This window comes from Apostichopus japonicus, chromosome 4 (genome assembly GCF_037975245.1).
Source record: "Apostichopus japonicus isolate 1M-3 chromosome 4, ASM3797524v1, whole genome shotgun sequence".
Classification (NCBI taxonomy): Eukaryota; Metazoa; Echinodermata; class Holothuroidea; order Aspidochirotida; family Stichopodidae; genus Apostichopus; species Apostichopus japonicus.
The window spans coordinates 21,153,345-21,178,233 of record NC_092564.1 but is presented as its reverse complement, the minus strand read 5'-3'; the positions used below and the strand labels follow the sequence as shown (position 1 = coordinate 21,178,233).

The 24,889-nt window shown below is 37.7% G+C and overlaps 1 protein-coding gene across 3 annotated transcripts in view; it reads left to right on the top strand.

The window, feature by feature from the left end:
* Window positions 1-1,974: 1,974 nt before the first annotated feature.
* Window positions 1,975-24,889, top strand: part of LOC139966797 (solute carrier family 49 member 4 homolog) — a 25,487-nt gene continuing 2,572 nt past the window's right edge. Inside the window, exons 1-12 of one of the 3 annotated variants that reach the window (XM_071970157.1) lie at window positions 1,975-2,088; window positions 3,969-4,339; window positions 6,137-6,247; window positions 7,294-7,384; window positions 7,812-8,021; window positions 8,859-8,920; window positions 12,628-12,675; window positions 17,099-17,228; window positions 17,537-17,645; window positions 18,689-18,756; window positions 19,341-19,462; window positions 22,104-22,286. In XM_071970157.1, the coding sequence (XP_071826258.1) occupies window positions 4,171-4,339; window positions 6,137-6,247; window positions 7,294-7,384; window positions 7,812-8,021; window positions 8,859-8,920; window positions 12,628-12,675; window positions 17,099-17,228; window positions 17,537-17,645; window positions 18,689-18,756; window positions 19,341-19,462; window positions 22,104-22,286 (1,303 nt within the window). In that variant the 5' untranslated portion in view covers window positions 1,975-2,088; window positions 3,969-4,170. Of the gene's footprint in view, window positions 2,191-3,968; window positions 4,340-6,136; window positions 6,248-7,293; window positions 7,385-7,811; window positions 8,022-8,858; window positions 8,921-12,627; window positions 12,676-17,098; window positions 17,229-17,536; window positions 17,646-18,688; window positions 18,757-19,340; window positions 19,463-22,103; window positions 22,287-24,889 lie in introns of all 3 variants that reach the window. The other 2 variants (XM_071970158.1, XM_071970159.1) reach the window with 2 other exon arrangements.

Sequence of the window (24,889 nt, the reverse complement as noted above, 5' to 3'; positions counted from 1 at the left end):
GCCGGAATACTCGAATCGATCACCCCCCCACGTTTTAAATCGGATTGACGCCCCTGGGTGGGAGCGATGAACCCGGGCTTACAACTGCATGGGTCATAACAAAACCAGACAGCAAAAATTGCAGTGTGGTTTCAATGATTCTACATGAACACTCTTATATGAATGTGACACATTAGGCTGTAGGGTATATCCAGGATGAACAACATACTTCAGTCTAAGTAGTACAGCGAAAGGCATTGGGATATGACCAACAATATTCACATTGGCAGCTGATGACCGAGATCGAAACTTTTCTTGTATTCAGCATACAGATTGATCTCTACCAAAGACAACAGGCTTCTTCTCAGGCCTCGAAAATATGTTTAAAAGTACTCGCTATTTGGCGACCGTGACTAAAAATCTACTCGCCAAAACGCAAACTTCCCTCGCCACTATGATGATTGCTGTTTAAGTCTCAATAGTACAGATCTACAACATCAATACTTTATGTGAACAAAGGTTAGGCACTCAGGCAGATACATGGTGCTAAGTAATTGCACATTTGAAAATTATGCCTCTGTGCAGTATTAATTTTAAACTTTCTTCCACCAAAAGTAAGTGATAAAAGTAAAACATGTCGCAGAATCATAAACAATCAGCTATAGGCCTAATTAGATATAAAACATCTGCACCTACGAAGATAGCCTGGCTTCTGTTACATTATGGCTCCTCTAGTACTAGGCATATACTAAACAGTAGCTAGGCGTGCGCGAGTCCTAAGCCTATACAGCTGATGACCGAGATGGAAGCTTTTCTCGTATTCAGCATACAGATTGATCTCTACCAAAGACAACAGGCTCCTTCTACTCAATGTGGTACACTTACAAGCCGTGTTTTGAAGCAGGCGCCGGGCGATTTTACCCCCTGGTACCCAAGATTTTGCGTCTGGTTTGCCTCTAAAACATCTAACTAGGCTACAGTTAAATTTCTTAAACGACACCTGGTCATTTCCCCAACGTTACTACATCCAAACCTGTAGTTTTTAATTTGCACTGAATCTCGACAATTGCGAAATACGACGGAAAACTTCAACAACGGAAGCAAAGATATATTACCGATGACTCACAACATCGTCCATTACAATAGCAACGTTGTATATATGTACGACGTTCATTATACACACCATTGTGCACAGGCATGTATGCAGCGACGTTAAGTGACAACTCCAAACGCCTGCATGACTACAAAGGTTACGATTTTCTTCGAAAACCAACCAGAATGCAAAATGCATTGAGATTCGATGGCTTCATTTCACTAGGATTTTGCTTGTAAGTAACCAGAATTAGCTGTACAATAGAAATGACCCGAACTACCATTTTGATGCAATTACAGTATGGCATGATAAATATATATGGCAAGCCATGTGGGACAAACTCCGCATAAAATATCCGCATATTAATTTGAATATATATGCGTAATATATATTTTAAAATAAAATAAAACTGTTAGCAAACTGCTTATCCACTAGAGAGCCTGTGTAGGAGAATATATGAAAGTAAGTTGGCCTGACGTTTCGATCCTAGCAGGATCTTCTTCAGAGGCTAAATGACAAGTTACAGTAACAGAAGGGACAAAAACACGCACAGAATACAGACAGGTTAATGAGCACGGTGAACACAATGAGATATATTTTAATTGATTATATATAGTTGAATGGAAGTACATGTGGTGAAAAAAATGGGTCAATTGAGGCGATTTTAGACCCCTTTAGGCCTCCCAGGAGCAGCGTACGAAAATTGTTTACTACTGAGTGAAGAGGTTTGTTTACAAGTGGCGAAAACTTCAGGCTCTGATAGCAAAAATTCTGCGCGGTCTTGGTACGGAAAGTTGATGGTGCCATGAAAGGCTAACTTGTCAGCTATCCGGTAATCGATTATCATCGAAACCAAAATGTGCAGTTTGGATTTACCGACTACGTAATGCGCATGCGTCGATTACGCAATAACGAGCATATGTCTGATGACTTCCGCCTATTGTAAACACCGCTGGTTACAAGCTTACTTAGAGGGGAAATGCTACTTCGACATTCAATTCCTTGTTCAACTAGCTGTAAGACTTCACCCCAATTGTTCACCCCAATTGTTTATGACTTATTCTATTTACGGGACTTCAAGTAAAGCTACGTTTCAAGGCATTTTTTGATAATCGAAGGTTTCTCATTATAAGTTTATTGACTAACGTTAACTTCAGTTATAGTTAAAGACCCTGATTTTTTACAAGTTAAGCTACTACCGGTAGGGTCGTTGCAAAGCGTAGTGTTGGTGAAAATATGTATACATACAGTTATTTCGTTTATTGTAGAACAGGCTACTTGGTACACATACAGGAACGTACTGTAAACAAACTAACACCTGCTTGGAAGATCTAACCGTAGACATCTTCATCAAGGAAGATTCAACTTATTTCCAGCTAGTACCTAGTGGTAACCTTGACATGAAAGGAGTACAAAACAGCTTAGGCCTTGCAATGTCAGTCAGTAGTCAAGAATTGTTTATAATTAGGCCGTGGCTATTCTTACGACGAGTCGTAACAATTATTTATAAACTATTCTTACGACAAAGGCAAATTCAAGCGCAGTAAAGTAAATAAAGCAACTGCGCATGTAGTAGGGGTAACCCTTACCCTAAACATAACCCTAAACCTCAATCCTAACCCTAACCGGAAATTATTGTTTCTCCTCGTCGTAAAAATAGTACTCCTGGTCATGAAAATAGCAACTGCGCATGCGTAGTCGGGAATTATTCTTACGACTAGTCATAACAATAGCCACTTTGTTATAATTACTATGTATCAAATATTTTCCCAAACTTGACTAGGTCTACATCCCTAAATACTTTGTGGAAAGTAACTCTCTTCCAAAGCATATTTGATGGGTATGGCAAATGAGTTGTTTTAGTCCACTAAACTGGGCCAGCTAAGGCCTTCGTTCACAAGAACTTGCTGGCTGATCACAAGCTGCAGCAATATAAGTCTTGATAATGTTCTGAACAGTTAGAGTTACCTCATAAATTAGCTCCTTACTCTGAGGTATGGCAACTGAGATATTTTCCTTTAATTGAGCACTCAAAAGTCACTTCAAATTGTGCATTTGAGTTTTTGTGAATTTCAGAGTTCATACAGTAAAGTGCTCCTGATACAAGGCAGGGCTCATTTTTTAGCACATTTTAAGGTTGTCCTTCGCACAACCTTGCCTTCATATTTGGTTTTCCGAAGGGTTTTTGGTAATCTGAATGAAAGCACTTGGATTTTAAAATAGCGCATCTTGCGCGAGAGTGGCAAGTCGTACTAAAATATGGCAATTTAGCTTTGTACGTGGGTTCCGTAATGTTAGGCAACGCAGGCCTAGTCTATCGGCCTGACCTGTACGTAACCATTAGTGCGTATAGTATGCACATACAGCGTAGGATTTTTCCCTCATTATGGAACATACCAAAATGTGATTTATTTCTAACGTTGTTTCTAATATGAATGGAGGGTGATACCAACAAGCTACTATAATTTTTCAGAGACAGATTTTATTTTAAAGAATAGGGATTTTCCAAGTATTGTTCGAAGTGTTGAACACTTAAACAGCAAATAAGCTAGTCTGTCGGAGAACCTAAGCAGGTTTTAAGGTTGTCTGACGTGATTTTTGGACGATCAGGCGACCATTGAATTTGAGCACTGCAAGGTGTGAAGCTGAAAATAAATATTCCTGTTCACTATCTGCAAAACGGTTATTACCACATGTAGTAAAGTAGCTTCTCTTATCAGCAATATGTTTTTATTTTCCATGTCACTTACATGCATGTGAGTGGTCATATTTTGCTCTGAACTAAGTAATGTTTTCTTTTCTTTCTTCTCAGCTATAAAATAAAGATTTGACATTATTCATTGATGACAAGTGTCATTTATTTAAAACATCCTTTGTTTGTTTGTTCTTTCTTCAGGTTTGATACATGCAGTGCATTTTTCAGTATAGTGTCAATCTAGCAGAAACTACTGTATCACAATATGTAGCCAGCGGTTCAATCTTGTGTAGTAACTTACATATGGAAAGTTTAGACATACTGATCAGCTTTAAAGAATCACTGCTGACTTTTACATTTGATTGCTGAAATTTACATTTGCTTGCTTTTCTACATTGCGGTCATGGATGCTACTGAAAAATCTCCCTTGTTGAAATCGCAGAGTAGATCATTAAATAGCTCACATGTAACTAAAGTTTACTTCAGGAGGTGGTACATCCTGTTTGTCTTTACTGTACTTGCATTACTTCAGTCCATGACATGGAATACATGGGGACCCATAGCTGACACTGGTGAGTAAACTAAATTGTGTTGAATGTTTCAAAGTACACTTTACAGGGCCTTGACCATCATAATGTATCAAATATATTGTCACTGTGTAATTTATTAGAAAATGCAAAGTTGAAATAACAGGTTGCTGCGATGTGATATTTTCCATATCAATCTTAATTTGTGTCTTTCCCATCCATGACATATATGGTACAACAAGCCATGACATTTTTCAACTTGACAACATTTATGCACAATGAATGGTCCATGCAGCATACACGTAACTAATTAGTAGTGTTGTAGTACTATTATAGGAGTACCAAGTTCTGTACTTCCATGGAATTCAGTATCAAGTACCATAGTTGGAGTACTGCTACTTAGGATCCAAGGTACAGGTTTCCCAGTACAGTATTTTGGTATCAGTACAGTATTTTGGTATCAGTACAGCATTTTGGTATCAGTACAGTATTTTGGTATCAGTACAGTATTTTGGTATCAGTACAGTATTTTGGTATCAGTACAGTATTTTGGTATCAGTACAGTATTTTGGTATCAGTACAGTATTTTGGTATCAGTACCTTACAAGTACTTTTGATTTCTTAAATATGTACAAGAACCTTATGCTTAAATACAGTAACTGCTGAATAAATAAGTAAACGATATACTACTGTACCAGTTGAATGTGTTGACTATACTACAGAAGGATGTTGTTTTTGTTTGCAAATGCAGAATGTGTCTTTCTGATATTGGAATGACAAAGTGGCAATAGCAAGCAACTTCCTAATGTGTACACAGGGATGATAGAATAATAATAATACTGCGATCATCCTATGTTAGCAACATATACAGTGCTTCACTCACTCATTGGTCATCTTCGTACATCCTATATGTTCTGTACTTGGTTTTATATTTTGCTTCATGTATGTGACTATTGGAGTATAGAAGCATGAGTGCAAAAGCATATTACTATTATAGGCTGTTAAAATGGAATGACAAAATGATTCAAAACTTATGCGGCTTCCTGTTGTTTGCAATTTGATTTTTTTATATAAGTACCGGTAAATTACTTATCCTGAGCAAGTACTCTACCATGTACTTTCCAAGAAGTATGAGTACTTAGCATCCCAATGCGAGTGCTGTATCGAGTAAGGCTACGTAAACATCCGAGTACTTTTCACCTAGTGCGAGTCTCAAATGCAAATAGAATTCAAGTACTACTCGAGTACTGAGTACTTTTTGAGTACTAAAACACTGCTAATGACTCAATGAAGCTAAATATTCTTGTCAATAAAGCCTTATTGAAGCAGGAAGGAGAAAAATCACTGCAGTTAAAAATACATGACAACCAGTATGTACAAAGGAATTATTTACCTTTCATATGGCAGTGACATATTAAACATTAATACGTTTTCAATTGTTGCAGCAAAAGCTGTGATTCATGGATTGATTCTTTATGCAATTGCTGTGATATTATTATAAAATGTCATGTGTTTTTGTCAGTTAAATTTTAAATGTAGTCCACACAAATCTCTCCCTGTGCTGTTGCAAAGAATTAAAAAATTATTGGTATTAAACCTGTAAAAGCTTTCTACATGATTCGCTGGAGGTCAGGATAATGCTTCATGCTTTTGATGGAGTTCAAAGGTCACTTACTGTACCTTGTTGTTCAGATTGCAACTTAATTATCCATCAATTGCTACTTCAGATATGCTTGGGTAATAAATATACTAAATTATAGCAAACTGTGATTTACTGTAAAACATTCCCCAAAACCGTGTCATATATATTCATTGTAACATTTGGTGTTTTATTTGTTGCAGCCAGAGCAGTCTACGGTTGGACACAATCTGATGTCGCTTTGTTGAGCAATTGGGGTCCTATTACTTATGTTGTCTCAGCCTTCTTCTTTTCATGGTTGATGGAGAGCAAAGGTTTGTAGGACAATTCATTTATGAAGTGAATTCTTCTGCAGGTGAAGTAGAATAAAGAATGGGCACCAGCAAAAACATCACCTCTTTAAAGGCATTGAAGACTCGCCCCAAACCGCGTGCGGCCATATGAAAAAGTTAACTTTCTGTTGCTTGCAAGTGACGTTTTGTTTGTGTCGCTACAAAATGCAGACAGTAATGAAACGTGATACCTTAATTGTTATCTTTAGCTGGACCTGAGATGTCCATCGCTGTATCGTTTGTATACTGTGCTGTGGGTATTGACTGCAACTGTATGTACTGACTGTGCATTAGTGTCCAATAACCGACGGTAACAAGCTGTGTGTGTATTTTCTGGGATCGATGGTGGTGTTTAACACTTCTGTTACACCTCATTCGAAACTAGGTCAGATTACCGGCATTAGATGTTTCTTTTTGCGCGAGTCTTCACACCCTTTAAAGAGATTTTCAGATTTGTAGTTGCTTGCTTAGCAAAAATGCTGAAATGTTCTGTATCTTTAGGTGCGAACAAAATCATCATATTGTACCATATCTCAAGTTAGTGTGGAATATTTTTTTTTCAGCAATATAAGTTTCACATTGTTTGTCATCAGAAAAATTGTTTAAATTTGTGACTATCTGCAAAGAAGTATTCCTCACTGACACATTTACTGGCTAATGTTACACTTCCTATGCCTTGAAGGACAGGGGTGCAGGGGGCGGGGACTAAATCAGATCATATCGAGTTGGGGTTGACACTCACAACCCCACCCCCCCCCCCCATCAACTGGGTCACACAAAATTACAGAAAACATGATAGAGCAGTATATAAGTACATGCTGTACAAGTAATGTTTTGCTTTTCAAATCTTGTATAAAAAGTTGGTGCTGAATAAAAATTGGTAGTGAGATAAACCCTATTTCTGTATTGTGTATCTGTTGGAAATATATATTTGCTTATGCTATTGATTTATGATTTATATTGAAAAAAATGAAATAAACTTGAGATGATTAAAATAATAGCTTTCTTTTCATGTGCCTGAGTTGCAGGTCTCCGCATATCAGTCTTGGCATCTGGTGGTTGCCTATTGCTGGGAACAGTTTTACGATGCTTGCCGATTCCGCCCAGTCATGTTATATGGTGCGTTTATAGTGGAGTCTGTACAAGACTTAAAATTATAAACTTAAGTGATATTTTGTAATTTTGAAACAGTTTTTAGGGAGAGTTTTAATTCACAACGATGGGGTCATTGATATCAAAAGTATTGGAGGCCCATTGTATGACTGGGAAGGCCAATCCTGGATGTAGGCACTTGGGTAGTACGTAAGGACACTGTATCAAAGTTGAGGGGAAATAGATGTCGATGTTATCCTACATTCACTTCATTCCCTTCATGAAAGTCAAAGAACTGGATATCTAGCATACTTGAACGGCAAGTAACTCCTGGAGGAGTGGTCACTCTAGTTAAACAAATTTCCTAGTTGTTATGTGCCAGTTTGAAAGGTAAATAATGATATATTGAATGTCAGCCTAAGCACATCACCATTTGCCTATTAACTGTTGACAGGGTGATGCATGCTGGTCAACTATTTATTGGATTATCAGGCCCCATAATGATGTCTGCACCAACAGTACTCTCTGCTGCCTGGTTTTCTCCAAACCAAAGAACATTTTCGACAGCAGTTGGGGCCATGGCCGGAATTATTGGTGTAGCTTTATCATTCTTGATTGGACCACTAATAGTCACAGATATAAAAAGCCAGAACAGCTCAATTATGTAAGTTTGTGCAATAGTATTTTATATAGAAGTGAGAGGGCCTGACTTTTTTATCCTAGCAGGACCTTCTTACAATGGCGAACTTTGAAGAAAATCCCACTGGTATTGAAATGTCAGGCCCTCTTACTTTTATATCTATATACCTTAAACAGTTAAGTTTTGATTTCTCTCTTTGATCGATAGTATTTTGGAAAGTATTCATTATTATGGGATTTGACTGGACCACCATTATTTTCTGAAATCATCTGTAGGTATGTACAGTAAGTATGTAACTTTGACCTGTCTAGATTCTGGTTTGTGTTTTTAAATATTAAATCATTCAGAAGATATGAAAACTGGGTATGTAAAAGACAAGAAACAATAGTTTGACAGATTTCTGAGACACAGAAGTGCTGAGCAACATCGGATTTGTCTTTTTAAGGATATATATGTTTGTTAACATCAGTTCAAAGACTGCCACCTGCAGATGATTTGCTCAATCCTGGTGAAGGATGTCTAAGTTGTTGACCATGTCAGAAGCTTCATTAATGCTCACAAAAAAGTAGGTTGAAGGTCATTTGGGTCAAGGCACTTCTCTTCCTTGGGATTTAATCTGATCTGAATGAAAATTGGTGATATTGATTAGTTGGAGAGAGGGGGTTGGGGGGGGGGGTGAGGGATGCAGAAAAATGATGAATTTTGGGCTGGGTTGTGGTCTAAGGAGATTGTGGACTGCTGTATTAGACAATATGGAACATTTTTTTTCATATTACGTGACACCTGATAGATGGTACAAGTCATATTGCAAAAGTCAGTTAAGGTCTGACATCACAGATGTGCTATATTTTGCTCTTTCAGCATATCTGCAACAACAGTAGCACCTACTGCAAATGACCTTGTGAATAGTTTTCTTTTAGATGGTAAGTAGTAACTTTCAGTGGAAACAGTTGTTTACTAGCACTATGCTTAGTTAGTGTTATGGTATCTCTGAAGCAGTACTTAATTTGTACATACTCTCATAATGGATGTCACTTTTCAAATGTTAAGTTTCGCCTTCAAATACAAAATCATAGGCGATTCCGATTGTACATTGGTCGCTTTCACTCTCTGCCATTCATCTTGATTGTGCAATGTAAACATTTTGTCATTTCTTTAGATAAACTCCTAAAGATGAATACCTATTTTATTTTTGTTAAATTGGCCAAATGAAGCATCTAATTTAAGTAAGTGTTTCATCACAAAGTCAAACGGTATTTTCCCACCATCCAGGAACAATTTACATTTTGATTGAATTCTGTAAGTAACTGCAAGGCAGGGTCCAGTGTGTTTTTGATTTTAGGAACCATTTTAATAATTGATTTCTTGGCAAGTGGCAGTTATTTTTTATTTGTCTTTGACTTCTTCCATGCTTGTGGTTGCCCCTTAGTTTCCTAGTTTGCCAACAAATATTATTTGGTAATCTATTTCAACTGTATGCATCCTCAACAGTTTCTGTAGACATTATTAAAACTTTGACAATCAAGTTGTCAATTTTGAAATTAATTAGTGAACTACAAAGTTGAAAATCTAGTCTACCATCGCCAATGTAGGAGAAACAAAAACAGCAAAAGATTTCCTTTTTTAGTTGTTCAGCAGGCCTACTAAGCCCAATGACATGTATTACCTAGATGAAAAGCAAAAATGAATCAAATTTAAAAAAATCAAAACTTTGCTTTACTCATTGCAAATCACTCTTTGGCCTGATCCAACTTGCAAGTTGTAGCATTTGGGATTTTATGTGCGAAACACATTTACTGACGATATGCCCTTCTGCAGCTGTTTTGTGCAATACAATGCTTAAAACTACATGCGTCTTTCGTTAACATGGGCCTTCATACAATAATATTGCTGTACACAACAAAGTTGCCTAAACAAAACTTGTCATTTTTACACTTTTTTTCATACGTTCAACTGCATACAAATCATAGTGATTATTCCTGTTTGGGTGGCACATTCACAGTTTTCAAACAGAATTTCTCAAGTTCTAGTACATGGTCAATAAACTTGCAGTAACTTCCTAGTTTTGCAAAAAGAGCAGAATTCTTACTGTAAAAGTTTGCAATGTACACACCTGCAAATTTGAGAGGATCCTGCCAAGTTGCCAAGTAAACTTTGAAATTCAAAAATAGAATTGTGCCACTTACAGTTGTTAGAAACGTAACCCATGTCCAACACTCCCATACAGGGGACATTTGTTTTAAGGAGAGCAGGGTTCTTTGGCTGTAATGGGGTCTCTTACCTGCACAGAGATACCAGGGTTAGGCCCATAATCACCATGCACCTTGTGATGTTTGCAGACACTACTCAACTGACTCACATCTTTAACAACAAAAATGGAACTGAAATACACAAAAGCAAATAAATGGTTATGCAATTATTGTATTTACAATTATAAGAAGCAAAGAGGGCAAAGAAAAAATAACAAAGAGACCAAACATTAAAGTATCAAAAAGTTGGGACATAACACTATGTGGGGGGGGGGCTCATTCCTCGCTCCAGACCCGCTCGGCCAGCCTTCTAGTCCAGGATACATCATGGATTGGTGGGAAGGGATCATCTTATACCTGGACTCAAACCTGCATAGAAATTAGTGAATGATTTCTAAAGATGATGTTTCTGACATCCTAGATGGCTGAGGCTGTCAAGTGAGTGGCCTAACTTAAATATCCAATATAATCAATAACAATGGAGCTCAATACCAACTACTGTATGAGACAAATCTACAGTAAGTACATGGTAATCATTAAGGCCAAATATAAGTTGGATATGTTTTCAGTACATCGCATAAGTAATGCTCACATCTAGCCGACGTGGCAGTCAGTAATGGACTCCATACAGCAAGTCTCAGTCAGGTATTAATTGCCATTAACCCAATTACTAGCATGTTCCTAATCAACAATTAAATGCATAAATACTATACATACTATACCAATACATAATAAGTATATTTCGTATACATGAGGGCTATCAAGTGAGTGTCACAGATCACTGGTAAACTGGCCTTCTTATAGAGATAGGCAGAAAAGTATCCTAAGATAATACAACTGATAATACAAACAATCCATTTTGAGTTTTTGAACATCTTGTAGGTTCTCAAACTCAAAATGGATTGCTTCAATCTATGGATCCAATGTTGAGTACAAGAACCCCCATAATGTGTATCCCTTCCTCCACAAAGTTGCACAGGTCGCAATGGTTTTCCTGTCAGTCTGTAGTGAGGAAGGGTTGGGAGTGCGGCATTCTTCTGTAATTTCATCTTTTACATTAGATAGGGAAATGTTACAATTCACATGCTTGGGGCCACTTGAAAATTTGGCCATATTGGTCACCATTTCCGAAACCTACTGTCTTGGTTCTATATTGCAGAAATTTGTTCATCCCTCCTTATAGCAGAAAGACTAGGACAGGTTAAATTAAGTCTTAAGAGCCAAAATGAAATTAGGAAAACAATATGACAGATCTATTACACCTTCCTCCAAATTGTTAAAACTTCTCTTTGATGAATGGCTTTTCTGTCACTTAACTGTCACAGGATTTAACCTTTGCTCTTTTAAGTGACTAAGATGGTTTCCACTTCCACTAAAGACTCATCTGTCACTAACTTTCAGAAGGGGGGTCAGTACCTTTGCCCAGGTCAAGTAATCTATAACTTTTTTATGATGGTCTGGTACTTGAGGTTAGGACACATTTTCATCAGTTGCTCTATCAATTGGCTAGGAAGCACACTGAACCTGCTGGCCTTCTGCTGGCTTTCGATTACTGAAATGGAAAGTTTGAAATTGGTGGAAATTAACTGCATCCCCCTCCCCCCTCCCCCTCCCTTTATGGACCTCTTGGTACCACCACTGATTTCAGATATTACCTCATAATGAGTTTCAAGCAAAAATAATACATGTTAGAAAGAGAAAGCACTGAGATTCTGTCTTATCTTCTAAGGCAGGGACGAAACTAGACTTAATAAGCTTTATGGTCTGGCATGTGACATGGAATTTTGTCTGTAAACAAGCTCTTTACATAAAAATAGCAAAAACGAAACCATTGTGCCTGCACTAGCATTCAAACATATAAGCACAATTTAATTGTGTAGTTATAGTTTCCTGGGGGTTCAAGTTTTCCTGTATTTCCTACATTTCACCTGACAGTGCAAAAATTAGTAATAATCGGAACTTGAATGCTCAAACTTTTATGTGCTGGCAGTTGCTGTCCATAGACAAGTTTTTCGATCACAATTTCAAGCTTAGTCACGATGGTGGTTTTGTGTCATCTTAATAACTGTTTGTTAACATGTAATCGAGCTGTAGTTAAACCTTTGTGGTTGATATTATATCATGTTACTGCCGTAGGCATTCGCTAAATATCGCAAATCCTTTGTAATTATTGTTATACAGAATGTGGGTTTCAACAATAAGCTTACTGTGCATTCGCAAAAGTTTGAGATCTCTCAAAATCTTGTATGAACAATTTGACTATTGCCCCTAACTGATTGACCCAAGATATTTTCATTCTAACTCAATTTTGTGTCCAATTCCAAAGACATATACCTATATTGATTCATGGTTGTTCTAGTTGTGTGTTTTTGTTCCTTTAGGTGTCAAAAAAGATCACAGATTGGAGATAAGCTATCTGATGTACCTCGGTAAGTCTTAACAAGGTTATGTCTGTTAGAATGACATTTACTTTCTTTGTGTAAAATGTGATGTACATGAAGAGAGCATTATACAATTCATAATGAAATTCACTAAAATTACACCTGTTCTTTAAGGCCCAGTCACATCTCACCGGATTGCACGAACGGACAAGAGTCCGCGCGAAAAACAGTCATCCGGTTATTTCAGTTGGCAAAAGTTGTCGCGCATGCATCTGGGGATTGCAACGTACCGGTAGTTCAATGGTGAAAACAGATTACAAACGTACAAGGGATGGACAGCAACGGACGAACAAAGGAAAACAACGGAAGAACAACGAACGTACTAACGAACATCAACGGATAGTAACGAAATTACAACGGACAATTAACGGATAAAGAACATACAAAACATAGGAGTACCGGAAAAGTAACGGACATACCGGACTAGTAACGGAGAAGAAACGGTCTAAAACCTGGGCTTCCGGAGTGCCTTGAAATCAGGGGGCATCCTCATGAAGTTGATGAAAGATTTTTGGTCTTCCATTCGCAGCTCCTGCGTTAGTTGGTTATAAAGACTAAACTGCCGTCTTCTCTGTGGACCTAGCAAGGCCCTAGACCAGCATTTACGCCGAGCACGTCTCTTCCTTCTCTTCTTGACTTGTTCATAGTTCTTGATGTTAGCTTCAATGATAAGCATCTGTGCTTGTAAAACTGACACTGTGGTGTGAAGCTTAATCTTTCTGAAGGGTCCATGATGTAGGTGTTGACGGTAGAGGTTATAGGAGCAGAATGAGGCGTGGAAGGCTTGGAGTGGACAAGGTGGAAGTACGCTGCATCTCCGTTCTATGTCCGTCTGTTATACTTTTCTGGCCTGAGTTCTTCCATTTCTTACGTGTAACGTACGTTACCTATCTGTTCATTGTCAGTTCTATTCCTTTACACTTCCGTTATTTCTACGTTAGCGTCCGTCAAATATATGGTATTGGTACTGTACTACTACGTTTCATCCGTTCTTTGTCCGTTAATGATCCGGTGAGCATTAGCAATAACCAGAGACGAACGGAGAAATACAGTATGCCAAACGCATACAGAACGAACAAAACGCATGAGAAACTGATAAAACGGAAGCTTAACAGATTAGTAACGAATGAATAACGGAGACATTTTCGGTGGATGTCCGTTCCAAGTTTTGTGCATGTTCAAAATTGACGCCGGACAAACCGGACCTCACCGTTAATGTAACGTAGAAGGACGGAGGAGAACCGCAGACTAAACGGATACTAACGTACATCAACGGAGTGTCTTTGTTCCCTCTCCGTTATTGCAATCCGGTGAGATGTGACTGGGACTTTAGCCATCAAATCATTTGTTTCTGGACTGCCAGAGCATAACCCCAAGGTGTAATGTTCTACCAATTAAGTTCATTTTGGAAAACATTGTGATACTGAAGACCAAACAGACGACTACATAATACTGAAAGAGAAACCAAGGTGGTTGGTAGCAGTTTGTTTAGATCTTGTATAGTGAATATTCATGAAGCTGTTGTACCTTTCTAATATACTCACTCTATTCATTCCAATGACAGATGTTAACTAATTCCATAAAGCACAGTTAACACCCACAGACATTGAAACATTGGGTATTCGATAGTCATCAAAGATTTTTTAAATATCTTGTAGTTGGTTGTATACTTCTGTCATTTTGATCCAGGGACGTAGCCAGGGGGGAGCAGGGGGAGCGACTGCTCCCCCCCTTTCAGTGTCGAAAAATATGTTTAAAACTGTTCTTTTTTTAGCATGGTATTCTGTCAGTGCTCTTTTGATCTTGAATACTCTTCAGCTCTGTTAACTTGATTATAATCGTAGTAACATTCAGGCCTACTGATTCAACTAGTTACTTAGTTTGGCAGATGCAATTAGCTAAATTTAGCCTATAGTCTATTACAAGCCTACAGTTGGCCACTGCGTAATAATATACATATTGCCTACCTGACCGCACTCGATGGAATGTCACGAACCGTATGCACAACGACGTCGACAACGTTCATTCTCATCCTTTCTATGATTCGTCCTAAGTTGTTGCACGAACAAGATGTTATGAAGATTAGCTAGCAATCGTACATGATACGCACTTCCTATAAATAATAATTACACTGCTAATACACTGCGAGAAAGATATTTGGTTTTAGGCCACTGCACATCTGGCTGTCTTACAAAATATGAAAGTTTATATTGTCCATCAGTTTAGTTCATCCAATGTATTAAAGTCCAGACATTGGACAATAAACAAGAATCATCCTACTGGAAAAATTTGTAAAAAAGCACTATGTTTGTCTTTCTGATATATATTGTAAAAGAACATGTAAAAGAATTCAAACAGGAAACAAAATCTGCTGATAATATGATATCATATGATAATGATGAAACTGCAAGACATTGCACCAGATCGCATCTAAGGACCTTCAATTGTTCAAAAATATCTCAAAGGGGAGGGGGACACCCCCTCCCGTTATACCCCTCCCCCATATCAAAGCAAAAAGTGATCCCCCCTTTCAAATTTCTGGCTGCATCGCTGTTTTGATCAGGCCATGTATAAGTGGAGTGTCATTGAATACTCCACTATCTAAGTAGGAGATATATCCTTGAATACTCCACACTCTAACTTAGAGATAGAAGTGAATACTACATCCTTACATACTCCATACTCAAACTAAGAGAAAGATGTGATTTCTACATCCTTGAATACTCCACACTCTAACTTAGAGATAGATGTGATTACTACATCCTTGAATATTCCTTACTGTAACTAAGAGATAGAAGTGCATACTACATCCTTTAATACTCCTCACTCTAACTATCTATAGATGTGAATACTACATCCTTGAATACTCCTTACTCTAACTAAGAGAGAGATGTGAATACTACATCCTTGAATACTCCACACTCTAACTTAGAGATAGATGTGATTACTACATCCTTGAATATTCCTTACTGTAACTAAGAGATAGAAGTGAATACTACATCCTTTAATACTCCTCACTCTAACTATCTATAGATGTGATTACTACATCCTTGAATACTCCTCACTCTAACTAAGAGAGAGATGTGAATACTACATCCTTGAATACTCCACACTCTAACTTAGAGATAGATGTGATTACTACATCCTTGAATATTCCTTACTGTAACTAAGAGATAGAAGTGAATACTACATCCTTTAATACTCCTCACTCTAACTATCTATAGATGTGAATACTACATCCTTGAATACTCCTTACTCTATCTAAGAGATAGATGTGATTACTACATCCTTGAATACTCCTCACTCTAACTAAAAGAGAGATGTGAATACTACATCCTTGAATACTCCTCACTCTAACATTGAGATAGATGTGATTACTACATCCTTGAATACTCCTCACTCTAACTCAGAGATAGATGTGAATACTACATCCTTGAATACTCCTCACTCTAACATTGAGATAGATGTGATTACTACATCCTTGAATACTCCTCACTCTAACATTGAGATAGAAGTGAATACTACATCATTTAATACTCCTCACTATAACTAAGATATAGATGTGATTACTACATCATTGAATACTCCTCATTCTAACTTAGAGATATGTGATTACTTACATCATTGAATACCTTTTATTAGCATGATCAGTTTAAAGGTAATGTGGGGGTTTTTTTCATTTCAATTTGTGATGCTTTTGGCATAATTTTATGATTGTGGTAGATTAAGTATCAGGTTGTGTATTTAAGTACATTTCTCTCCAGACTTAACTTATGTTACAGGTTACTAGTATTTAGATACCTATATCGTACTATTACTGTGCAAGTGTGGTACTGTACCTAAGAGATAGAAGTGAATACTACATCCTTGAATACTCCTCACTCTAACTCAGAGATAGATGTGAATACTACATCCTTACATACTCCGTACCCTAACTAAGAGATAGATGTGAATACTACATCCTTGAATACTCCTCACTCTAACCCAGAGATAGATGTGAATACTACATCCTTACATACTCCGTACTCTAACTAAGAGATAGATGTGAATACTACATCCTTGAATACTCCTCACTCTAACTCAGAGATAAATGTGAATACTACATCCTTACATACTCCGTACTCTAACTAAGAGATAGATGTGAATACTACATCCTTGAATACTCCTTACTCTAGCTAAGAGATAGATGTGATTACTACATCCTTACATACTCCGTACTCTAACTAAGAGATAGATGTGAATACTACTTTAATGAATACTCCTCACTCTATTCAGAGAAAGAAGTGAATACTACATCCTTGAATACTTCTCCAGAGAGGCAAAATTCAATGCAAATTGCTGCTATAAGGTATCTTTAATTTTATTATTCTCATCCTAACTACCTGCCATGTTTCTTTTCTTTTGATTGCAGAATGTTTGGTTACAGCTTTATTTTTTCTTGCCGCAGTGATTTATTTTCCCAATAAGCCTCCAACACCTCCCAGTACATCTGCCTCTATGGACAGGGAAGACTTTCTGACTGGCTTTAAAGCCCTCTGCACGTAAGACTGGCCTAAAAGGATTTGATGGAGGCCTGCCTAATCTTTCAACATAAATTTAAACAAAATATGTGAATTAAAATAAAGAGGATGAGTATTGAATGTAGTCATATTGATGTGGACATTATAGTTGTATTTTTCACAGCATTGTTAATAACAGATACTTTGGTATTTGTTGGAAAACATCAGGTACATGAGGGGCATTGAAAATGTTTCCAATTGCTGTAATATCATATCTAAGTTTTCATCTCATTGCTTTTCTGATGCAGTTTAGGGATTGTTTCTTATTTTTAGCTCTTACTTATTTTCAGCAAGTGGCAGTTTATGGCTCCTGCACTAGCATATGGTATTTTCACTGGCATATATGGAGGTTGGACCACAGAATTAACTTCAATACTGGATTCTATTGGCATTGGGCAGGTATAAAACTATTAAACCCACAAGGTAGCAAAAAGGATGATATTTGTGCATGATCATCATCATCATTAAATCCTGTCTTTCATGTTAGTGTTCAAGTTTTTTTAAGTCAGTTGGTTGGATTTCTTAATACCTTACATTGGCACAAATTTCTACTTTGTCCATGTTGAATCATTTACCTTTTCTTCTTTGTTTCTTCTTCACTCTGTTGAAGTTTGCATTTACAATTATAGATGACATTTAAGGAAACAAATACAACAAACAGAAAATAAACTAAGTGCCATTAGAAAAGCTCAGTACAATACTGAAAATAATGTCTTTGCAGTCCTTGCACTTGCTTGGACTAATATTTCTACTTCTTAGTAACTTGACAGAAAGTCATTTCAAAATGGTCTCTGGCAATTTCTTCACTGACTGTTAAGTAGCAAGTTTGATATCCAACAGAACATGTTAGTCCCCTGAAACGTTCAATCTTCAACTAATATAGTGACTCATATGATTGCTGATTCATACAATTGACTTTGACGTTCCAATCTGTTTGATGCTGAGATTATTTGGATGCTGCGATTTCTTTTATGCTGCTAATATGTTGGTACTCATGCTGCACAGTAAATTTTTGCCCTATTAGCACTGCATAGAGCTCTATGAAGTATCTTGTTTGACATGATGCTATTTACTAAGAATGTTTTACATTACTGTTAATCATTACATTTGGTACAGAAATGTAGCCTGAGCAACGAATGAGAAATATATTCTTGACCTATCGTTTTGGTTTTGAATGTATGCTTAATGCCAAATATGTGCCTATATACAGACTAATGTCCTACTGTTGTATTAATACAGATATTTTATTCTCTCCAATCCTATCCCAAACCCCCGCCCATCCCCTCAAAGTGCTCTGAGAATCTTGATAATTTATTGTTATCATCTCAAAAATATTTACTTCTTATTCCTATCCTAGCCCCCCGCCCCTCCCCCCAAAGTGCTTTCAGAATCTTGAGAATTTATTTGTAATCATCACAAAAACATGTAATTATGATTTCCAGAGTGCAGCCGGATGGATGGGCTTCTTTGCTAATGTTGCTGGAGTCATTGGTGGACTTTTGTTCAGTCAGTGAGTTTCATAAATAATTTTAAAGTAAAAAAAAAGTATTGTATAATATATAAAAACAAATTATATAATATATATTGCAAAATATTTTGCAAGTGGAAATCTTGAACCTTTTTACTGTAAGAAATGTTAACATAGATATTCAAATCTGAAAATCTACCTAGAGTGGGAACTCGGAAATGATAATTTCCCAGAATAGCAAAGGTTAATAGAAACAAGAGCTAGGGTAGTAATTGAGTAAAACTATGCAAAAGAAAAAACAAAGAGTTCTTAATACTCTCTCTTAGTGACAGGACAAAATAAATCTCAGAATAGGAAAACTGTAGTCTTTTAAGAAATAGGCTATGATCCTTGGCATTTCTTATTCTTTACAAGGTGTCATTGTAAAAGGATATTAATTGAAATGTCTCAGCATGTTAAATGCTAAGTTAAATGTTAAATTGCTCTTTACATTTGTGTGAGCTTATTTGTTTGGTGAATTCATAGTCGAAAGCATGAAATTAAAAAAGTGTCACCAAATGTATAGCAGTTTAGCAAAATATGCATTATGAAATTGTGTACTTTGTGGCATTCATCTATGCACACAGAATGGTAGATATGATGGGAGGGAAGAAAACCAAGCTAGTCATCCTGACACTTACTATAATGTCTGTAGCAGTCTGGCTCTGGGTGGTACTTATATGCAGTGGCTACATTAGCCACTATATTGGTGAGTAATCTGTAATTGAACAGTCTCAAGAGCTCTTTAAACATATATGAAGTTGTTTTATTTTGATAGGAGTATTGCTATCAAAATGTTTGGAGGTTGTTAGGACAGTGGTCGAGGGGGGGGGGGCGGGGGGTGGAGATCAGTTATAAGCACACTGAGGATTTCCCATGGGTGCTTGAATATGGGCACAGTTTTTTATAACTGAGGGTGGGGTGAATTAAAGTTTACATTACCTTTTACCGTGAAATAAGATGTTTCACTACAGGGAGGGTGTTGGGAAATGTTTTGTCCCCTTTATAGAAAAGTAATATTAAATTATTAAGTTCTACCACATGCCAACTGATGTTAAATATAATTTGAAAATTATGCCAGAAAATTCTAGAAGAAATACACCTGCTCTTCACCCATCTCTTTTTCGATGAATAAAACAAGCAGCTGAGATTTTGCAAGACTTAGTATGGAGATCGTTAGCAAGAGTATGTAAGGGAAGTGTGGGCTGAGGTATGGGCTGAAGCAACTGAGGCCCTGAGATTATAGTTAGAGTAGTATTTAGACTGGAGTGTGGGCTGAGGTATGGGCTGAAGCAACTGAGGCCCTGAGATTATAGTTAGAGTAGTATGTAGAGTGACATGTGGGCGGAGGTATCGGCTGAAGCAACTGAGGCCCTGAGATTATAGTTAGAGTAGTATGTAGAGTGACGTGTGGGCTGAGGTATGGGCTGAAGCAACTGAGATTATAGTTAGAGTAGTATGTAGACTGAAGTGTTGGCTGAAGTATGAGCTGAAGCAAATGAGGCTCTGAGCTTATAGTTAGAGTAGTATGTAGACTGGAGTGTGTGCTGAGATATGGGCTGAAGCAACTGAGGCTCTGAGCTTATAGTTAGAGTAGTATTTAGACTGGAGTGTGGGCTGAGGTATGGGCTGAAGCAACTGAGCTTATAATTAGAGTAGTATGTAGACTGGAGTGTGGGCTGAGGTATGGGCTGAAGCAACTGAGCTTATAATTAGAGTAGTATGTAGACTGGAGTATGGGCTGAAGCAACTGAGCTTATAATAAGAGTAGTATGTAGACTGGAGTGTGGGCTGAGGTATGGGCTGAAGCAACTGAGCTTATAGTTAGAGTAGTATGTAGACTGGAGTGTGGGCTGAGGTATGGGCTGGAGCAACTGAGCTTATAATTAGAGTAGTATGTAGACTGGAGTGTGGGCTGAGGTATGGGCTGAAGCAACTGAGCTTATAATTAGAGTGGTATGTAGACTGGAGTGTGGGCTGAGGTATGGGCTGGAGCAACTGAGCTTATAATTAGAGTAGTATGTAGACTGGAGTGTGGGCTGAGGTATGGGCGGAAGCAACTGAGCTTATAATTAGAGTGGTATGTAGACTGGAGTGTTGGCTGAGGTATGGGCAGAAGCAACTGAGCTTATAATTAGAGTAGTATGTAGACTGGAGTGTGGGCTGAGGTATGGGCTGAAGCAACTGAGCTTATAATTAGAGTGGTATGTAGACTGGAATGTGGGCTGAAGCAACTGAGCTTATAATTAGAGTAGTATGTAGACTGGAGTGTGGGCTGAGGTATGGGCTGAAGCAACTGAGCTTATAATAAGAGTAGTATGTAGACTGGAGTGTGGGCTGAGGTATGGGATGAAGCAACTGAGCTTATAATTAGAGTGGTATGTAGACTGGAGTGTGGGCTGAGGTATGGGCGGAAGCAACTGAGCTTATAATTAGAGTGGTATGTAGACTGGAGTGTTGGCTGAGGTATGGGCTGGAGCAACTGAGCTTATAATTAGAGTAGTATGTAGACTGGAGTGTGGGCTGAGGTATGGGCGGAAGCAACTGAGCTTATAATTAGAGTGGTATGTAGACTGGAGTGTTGGCTGAGGTATGGGCGGAAGCAACTGAGCTTATAATTAGAGTAGTATGTAGACTGGAGTGTGGGCTGAGGTATGGGCTGAAGCAACTGAGCTTATAATTAGAGTGGTATGTAGACTGGAATGTGGGCTGAAGCAACTGAGCTTATAATTAGAGTAGTATGTAGACTGGAGTGTGGGCTGAGGTATGGGCTGAAGCAACTGAGCTTATAATAAGAGTAGTATGTAGACTGGAGTGTGGGCTGAGGTATGGGCTGGAGCAACTGAGCTTATAATTAGAGTAGTATGTAGACTGGAGTGTGGGCTGAGGTATGGGGCGGAAGCAACTGAGCTTATAATTAGAGTGGTATGTAGACTGGAGTGTGGGCTGAGGTATGGGCGGAAGCAACTGAGCTTATAATTAGAGTAGTATGTAGACTGGAGTGTGGGCTGAGGTATGGGCTGAAGCAACTGAGCTTATAATTAGAGTGGTATGTAGACTGGAATGTGGGCTGAAGCAACTGAGCTTATAATTAGAGTAGTATGTAGACTGGAGTGTGGGCTGAGGTATGGGCTGGAGTTTTGGCTGATCTATGGGCTTAAGTGTGGGCTGACCTATAGGCTCTAGTATGGCCTGAGATGATACAACTTTTCTGATAATCTATCCTTACATGAACAAGTTTTAAACATGCTGAAGCAGACAGCTGGCATTTTGTTGACATGTCTATGACCGAGGTCTAATGGTAATCCTAGCAGCATGAAGTCTATGATATTTATCCTGTTATTTTGCAGCTCATGTATGGATTTCTATCATTGCCACTGGGTTCTTTGTGGCTTCCTTGATACCTCTGTTCTATGAGATCTGTGCGGAGGGAGCTTATCCAATCGGAGAAAGTTCAACAGCAGGGTTTATCACGTGGCTCAACAATGCTGCTTGCCTTGTATTCTTGCTAGTTGCCTCTGTTAAGTCATTTGGTAATGTTTTCCATATTTATGATAGCCGTGTTAAGCTGTTCAATTAAGAACATATCAAGTGTAACTGATATTTTGACAGCACTTAACCAGTTTGTTGACTTTTACTGTAAAAGACAAATATTTGCCAACTGTTTATAATACCCACAATGATTAGTTGTTTTTTAGTGATTACATGTCAACTGGTCTCTTAAAGGAACAATATCAAGTTTGGTTTTGATTAACTTTTTGACTGTTCCATTATAATATTGAATTCCAATGTAGGTTATTAGCTTGGCCAGTCAAGATTCATTTTAAGGAGAAAAGTAGAAGTAAAAAATATTTTGGTATTGCTCTATGCATCTGATTAATACGAAATGTTGATGATTGAATCAGAGCTGTCAGTAAACTGCTCAAAAACGTAAATTTGATGAAACAATCTAGAGAGGTCTTAGTGTGATCTACTTCTGAGAAATACTGTATCGCCAACCAACTTTTCTTCTTTTTCCTGCTGTAGAAAACTTAAACAAAACATACAACTCATACAGCAATGATTAATATAGAGGAGTAATTCCCTTTAGCCGGTTTATTGTTACAAATTAAGAGGTGCAACAACTTTGAAAAAATAATAAACTAACTAAAAATGGTGAAAATTTCTGTAGTGTGGCTCTTACATTTCCCCTTTGCTGTAACTACACTTTTTCAAGACTACGCAGTTTGTTATAACAGTATCCTTTACACCTGTGTATGCAGTTACGTAACACGGCTCGATCAGGCTTGTTCCCCTCCTCCAAGACGATGTATACAGTTACTAAGTGTGAAACCCCTGATCAAGGCTAAATTCCAAACTACCACAAAACTGCTGAGACTTTGTTGTTAAAAATCTTAGCTATGTTACAAAACTATGACAACAGAGTAGAGGCCAGAACTTAGACATTAATAGCAACAGCCCCAACTATTAGTAAATTGAGGCCTTCTAAAAATACTCAAACATATGTTGGGGCTTGGACTATGAACTTAACTTAAATCAATGCAATCTTGTAGTATAGCTTAACAAAAATACAGCAATAATAACAAGATCTTGCAATGAATATTCTGACAACACAGCCAATTCCTGCTGTGTTTCCTTTAACATTACCAATACAATTCGACAGTGCAATCAACTTACAAAAATGAACTTCTTTTACTGTAAATGTATCAATGCTACAAAATTGTGTTATGCACATTATTTAGTGATTGTTACAAATATCATTAAATTACAGAAACAGTTTTTGCTGCAGGAGGACCGCCATCTTTTTTAGTTCAGGGCCAAAATCAGTATCTCTGTAGTTTACTACTAAACTATGAAAACACCCTTGCATAACAACTAGCAGTGGTGTAAACAGCCAAGATTTTGAGGCTGATTGGTCAGTTTATCAATCTCCAAAGTCTCTTATTGGCTGCCCCCACAACCCCCTCCTCACTTCAGGAGAGATCCCTCTGTGGGCTGAATAAGTGGCAACCAAGCCCAACATAGCATTAGCTTCCAGCCTATAGTCATTTGTTTTGCAGACAACGCAAAACTGCTCATAAAATTAATACAATACCTTTGTCAATAACTTCAGTGAACTTTGATGAAAGTGCATATACATAATTATGTTCATCAAATCAAGACTTCATTACATTTCTTGATTATTATGAATAGAATCTCAGGTGAGTTAATCCTCTGACTTGGAATAGTGTAATAACACTGAAAATAATATGAATTGAGGTCAATGTTTCTCTGTGAGCACTATAATGTCCTGTTTTCACTGGTTTTAGGTCATTTCATGTTAGCTGTTACAATACTGGATTGTGTAGACTTTTGGTTGGGTGTGAAATGGAGAATAAACAGATGTACTACAAATAGAACATTGAAAATACATTAGGAAGTCATTAGAGAACTGTGTCTGCAGAATGTATTCAAGTCTTCTGATGCATTGGATCTTGATGGTCTAAGAATGTTATGGTATTCTGTAAAAAACCATGACAAGGTACCTGCTGTGCCAAATTTTTTACCCTTTTTGCAGAGATAGAGCAAATTCAAAATTCAACAAGAACGTCCTGTTTGTATAACATAAACATTAACCCTCTGCATGTATGAGCAAAGATCATAACCTAAACATGGAGCCTGCACAGTGAACAAATTTATGTTTAGCTCGGTTTATAGAAGCAACTATACGACTCTATGGTATTTGTGAAATGTGCACTTCAAGTGGCTCTCTCTTCTGCAGGATCATTGAGAGTGACATTACATAATGGTGCTAGGCATGGCGATTGCATAAAATACATTGCACAGCATATAGCCAACTACAGTTATGAACATATACATCTGCCCCCACATGAGTAAAAAATGTTAGGGTCTGTATTTCTGGTAGTTCCCTCACTACTTGTGAAAAAGAAATGTGACAACAGACTGATTGTTAATGTTGGTGTTGACAGTAATGAAAGGTCAAATGAGGATGCCTTACGCAAGTATCAGATCTGGGATGGGCACTCCCAGGACAGATATGTCTGATTAATCTTTACATATGGCCCAAGCAATAACAAAGATCAATCACCATGTTCTGGTCTGATTTTTCATTATCCTGATCGCTTCCAGTGGCCAG